Source organism: Entamoeba nuttalli (genome assembly GCF_000257125.1).
Source record: "Entamoeba nuttalli P19 unplaced genomic scaffold asmbl_6929, whole genome shotgun sequence".
Lineage (NCBI taxonomy): Eukaryota > Evosea > Mastigamoebida > Endamoebidae > Entamoeba > Entamoeba nuttalli.
In genome coordinates, this window is record NW_008578350.1 from 1 (window position 1) to 5,409 (window position 5,409).

Here is a 5,409-nt window from a genome sequence, read left to right on the forward strand (position 1 = left end):
CTTGTTTATTTTAAACTAGAAATTCTTTTATATAATTCTTTCAATTAGAAATTTATCTTGTAATAAAAATATGAAGTATTTAATTTATTACTTTTATTTCAATGTTATTCTTTTTCACAATATCAACTTAATTAAAACTATACTAATAAATATAATATATATTCATTTTTATTCCTTTTTTCTAGAATAACAAAAATCCTCTTTTTATTTACAAATTATTTTCTGGTTTTGGTTTTATTTAAATTGATCTTTTTTTTTCTTGTGTTACTTTGGTTTCATCTTTTATGAAGTGGATAATATAGATTAGGTTGCATTAAAGTTTGATTGTTTTATATAATACTTTAAATTCTATAAGTCTTCATGTTTTATCCATGTTAATGCTTTTGAAAATGAATGAAATATTTATTTACTGCCTTTGTTTATTAGATCTATTGACAACAATTAGAAATACATATTACTTTATTTCTCTATTTAATTTTAAATCCATTTAATCTGATGATAGTTTTGTATTTATCTTTCGAAATCATTATTTCATTGTGTGATGATAATAAATTTTTTGTCACTATTGCTAAAGACAATTCTTACATGAAAATGAATCAGTTTAGATGAACTTTTGAGTTGTTATAAATTTTGTCACATATTATGTAATTTTTGAGATAAAATTTAATAAACAATTTTCTTCAATAGGTGTCAATTCTATAGCATAAATATTCAAATTGAACCATCAGCAAAATACATAATTATTGGAGGAAGATAAATTAAATATTTACATGAATCGTTACAATGTCAAAATGTAATGATAATTATGCTTGAAATAAAACAGGATGTTATTAACCATACAAATTTTTAATAAATGAACAATGAACAAATTAGTGATACTTTTTGTAAAATATAAGAATGAAATAAATGATGTTATGTGTTAAACAAGTAACATGCAAAATAGGAACTTAAGTAGTATGATAACATTCAAATTAAATACATTGTTACTTGAGTATTTTGTTACTAAAAGAAATGACTTACAAAACATTTAAGAAACTATATGATTGTATCATATCATCACTAATTGATATAATCCAATCTCCGCAAAGAGATAGTCAAATTCAAAACTTATTAATAATACATTAACTCATGTAACTAATGGATACCAATGATAAAATTAATTTAAAAGATATAGTGTCATTGAAATGTTAGTATTGTTGGATGATTGAGTTAAAAAGAATAATAAAAACAAACTAACGAAAAATAATAAGACAAATATTTCATAAAATTAAAACAAATCTAAACACAAATTCACAAAACGAAAGGATAAAGAAAATAATAAAATAAATGATATGTTATACTATTAAAGAAAAAAACTTGTTAATTTCATAAATGGCACAAAGGAAGATATTACCTCACTACCCCTATTTTTGTTTTCGTTTGCTTTAAAAGACTTTTCAATTAAATCAAAAAAAGAATTAAAAGTAATAAACTAAAGGAAAATGAAAAAAACAAATGATAAAAATAACTTCAGGGAAAGTTCATATTTTTTTACAAAAAAAATCAAACCTAAAAATACCTTAAGAAAAAGCAAAATAACGGAGATTTCTAAAAGAGATTAGGAAAAAGAAGAGAAAAAAATAATATAAAACAAGAGGAAAAGTTGTTGATGTCAACTCCTAAAAGAAAAAATTTTAAATTTTCTAAAAATAGAGAAAAGAAAAAGTATTTGGAAATCCTTTCTTTTTTGAAAACAAAAAGAGTTAGAAGAACCCTATTTAAATCTCATCTTAAAGAAAAAGCAATCAAATGAATACAATAGAACATTGTACTATTCCTGTTTTTAACGAATATGACTCAACACCTATTCCATTAGAAACACCAGAAAATGAAGAATATCATTTAAAATTATGTCTTTGTCCATTATGTAAACATGGAATTGAAGTATTTGGAAGTAAACGACCTGTTTCATGGATATTAATTTGTAGAATTATTATTTATTCATTAATGGAAATTCATAAAGGAGTTTCATATTTTTCATTAAAAGATGATATTCATGGATTTGTTGCAGAACATTGGCATATATTTGGACAATTAGATCAATTTAAAACAAGTCCAAATAGATGGAAAAAAGCATTTCTTGATGGACTTAGTCATTCACCATATTTTCAAAGTGGAACATTAACATTAAAAAAACCAAATTTTTGGAAATTAAGAAGACGAGATTGTCCATGGATTAAACAAAAACGATGTAACATTATTGAAGATGAAGATGACCAAGATATTAATCAATCTTTACTTTTACCTCAAACAACAGAAAGTTCTCCAATTCCTGATCTAAATGGAATCCCTACTTCTGATAATACTAAAGATTATTTAAAAATGTCAGTTGAATATGCTAAAGCTCAACTTAATAAATGTCAGTTGGTTTGTCAAAATTTAGAAAATGATTCACAAATTGCACAAAACATGAAAATGATTACAGAACAACTGAATTATATTCACATGTCATTAAACGTGATTGTTACAAATATCGAAAATTCTCTTCCATAAAACAAAATGAATATCATATTTAAATAGTTTATTTATTCTTCTTCTTTTTGTTCTTATTTTTCTTTTGTTCTAATAATTAATAACAAAATTAATTATAATCTTTCTTTTCTTTTCATTTTTCTTTCTAATATCTTAGAGGTTTTTTTTTCGTTTTGTCTCGTTTATGTGATGACGAAATAGTATTTATTAAAAAAAAAAACAAAAATATTGTTTTATTTTATTAATTCATTAATCGTTTTAGTATTAACTATCTTTTTTGTAAATTTAAACTTGTTTAATTAGTTGTTTTTAAACCTCTTAACGTTTGGTATACTCAGTTTCTATTTCAAATATTAACTAGTCTCTTCTCTTAAGAAATAGAGAAAAACTCTCAATATTACAATCTCCTTTCTTTTCTTAAAGAAGGATGGACTAGTCCTGTTCAATACTTCATATTTACTTACATAAAAATGTTGGTTGCTAAATGTAAAAATAAAATGTTATTCAAACCAACTGTATTATTTTAAAACAATTTTTTGTTGCGTTTCTTTTCTTATTTTTCTTATTCCATTCCATAACAATTTATAAAAAACTGAAGATGAACATATATTCAAATGGTTATTGAATTTAAATAGAACATAACACTACATATTAAAAATCACATGAAAAGGAATTTTATTATACCCTCTAATGAAAAGATAAATTAAAGGAAAATAAAAAGATGAATATTTGAGAGATTAGATTTTTTTTATGATTAATTTTAAGAGAAAATTATTTATTTAACATATTTAAGATAGAAATAATACAAAATAAATCATCAACGTAAATTGCTTTTTATCATCATAAATAAATATATTATTTAACTTAAAAAAAGGAGAAAATTATGATTAATTCATTTTACTAAGAATTATGTGGAATAATTATACAACTTCAGATAAAATGAATTTTTTTTTATAAAAAATAAAAAATAAAATCAATAAACAAATGAATAATAATGAGGAGAAACTGGAGCAAAAGAAAGATTATAATAAGAGTTTGTAATAAAATCAATACCTAATGAATTTTGATTTTGAGATGGAGAGATTAATTCATTAGTGGATTGATTAAAATTTTTATAAAAAAGATTAGGATTAATAGATAATTGATGAGGAGGGTCAATGCAAGGAGGTAATTTATTTTTTTGATTTAATTGTAATAAATTAATACTAAAAGGATGAAAAGCATGTAACGTAGAACTTTTTTCTTGTTTTACAAATTGAGAAACAATATATTGGTTCATTTGTTTTCCAATATGATTCATTTGAGTTTGGGTTATAATAGTTTGACCATTTAATGAAATTTCATTAATTTTTTCCATTTGTAATGTTTTTTTAGATGATTTTGTAGAGCGTTTATGAACAGTATATCCATTTTGTTCTGCATATCCAACAAGCCAATTAAATGTTAAAGCTGCTCTATTTAAATCTCTTCTTCTTTTAATTGTTTTAATTTGGTTTGATGACATATCCTTTTTTATTTCAGATGCATATTGTTTATCACAATATTCATCAATAACACTTCCAAAATCTAACTTTTTCTCATTGAAATAAACATTATTAATAACTAAATATTGAACTGTCTTAATAGCAAATCGTTCAGGTCTTCTAAACTCAAATGAAAATCCAATTGAATTTAATAATGCAAGTAATACTCCTTGTTGTACTCCTTCAAAACTCTTTGATTCTCTTTTAACTTCATTCATTTCATCTTTGTTGTAAGTTTTAGTCATAACAAAGTATATTATTCTCAAGAGTTTTTTTTCTGTTAGAGTGCTATTGATGGTAGGACTTTCTTTTTTTAGATTTGTGAATAATTCACTTGGTTCATTCATTAAAAATCTTCTTTTATTTCCTTTTCTTCCTACAAACTTTAATCAATCTAAATTCGGCTTTGTGTTTTTTTTTATATTTTATTATTAATTATTCATAAATTGAGTTAGTTTTCTTAATTATCTCTTTTTCTCTGCTTGTTTCTCACAGGCAGATTTTTTCATTTTTTTTTATTATTTCTAATGAATGTTTTGTATAAATTTCATTTATAACAAATTATTAGGTCAATTATTTCTGATTTATTTGATTGTTATGTTTTTTCATAACGTATTGATTTTAATGAAAAAGAAAGTCATGTTATTTATCTAACTTTTGTTTATCCAAAAATACCCCATTTGAAATTATATTATCTGTTTTTCATATCATTTTTTTGGTATAATTTAATTTAAGTATATTAATTTTTATTGATTTAATATGAATTAATATAACTTCTCACTGTTAAAATTACTAAAGAGAATGATGTTCTGGTTGAAGAGTTGTTTTTGTTATTCACTGAATTAATCAATTTTATTTTTGAAAAGTTTATTTCTCATTATCTAAAATTCAATGAGAAAGTTAAAATAAAATGATATTTTATAAAGACATTTTAGTATAATATAAATTGACTAAAACATAATTTGGAATAATAAAATAATAAAACATGTAAATTTCTTGGATCATTCAAGATTTTAGAAGTTTTTCATAACATTTATAGAAAATTACTATTTGAATTTTTTTTAACATTATTTATTATTATATCAATTCTTATTATTCATTTTTCTTAATTATTCTTTATTGTATTTATCATTTGATTTCTGTAAACAGAAATAATATTTATTCTAATAAAGATGAAATATATTATTTGATTGAACTGAAAAAATTATCTTCACATTTTTTAAATTATTGTAATTGTATTTCATTAACAATCAAATAAGAATATTTATCATTACTATTAATTTCATTTTCTTTGTAGTTTTGTTATTTCAATAATTGAGTTCAATCATTTCATGTTTATTTTTCTTTTATTAACTGTTGTATTAATTTATTTGTT

The 5,409-nt window shown here is 21.7% G+C and overlaps 2 protein-coding genes across 2 annotated transcripts; one reads left to right on the forward strand and one right to left on the reverse strand.

Annotated features, from left to right (window-relative positions):
• Nucleotides 1–1,788: 1,788 nt before the first annotated feature.
• ENU1_161860 (hypothetical protein) lies at nt 1,789–2,532 on the forward strand (the record flags this gene model as incomplete). Its single annotated transcript, XM_008860853.1, has 1 exon — nt 1,789–2,532. One exon carries the CDS (start codon nt 1,789–1,791, stop codon nt 2,530–2,532), a length of 744 nt encoding a protein of 247 aa, XP_008859075.1.
• A 952-nt stretch (nt 2,533–3,484) lies between these two features.
• On the reverse strand, nt 3,485–4,279 carry ENU1_161870 (hypothetical protein; the record flags this gene model as incomplete). Its single annotated transcript, XM_008860854.1, has 1 exon — nt 3,485–4,279. The coding sequence occupies one exon, from the start codon at nt 4,277–4,279 to the stop codon at nt 3,485–3,487; it is 795 nt and encodes a 264-aa protein (XP_008859076.1).
• Nucleotides 4,280–5,409: the final 1,130 nt, after the last annotated feature.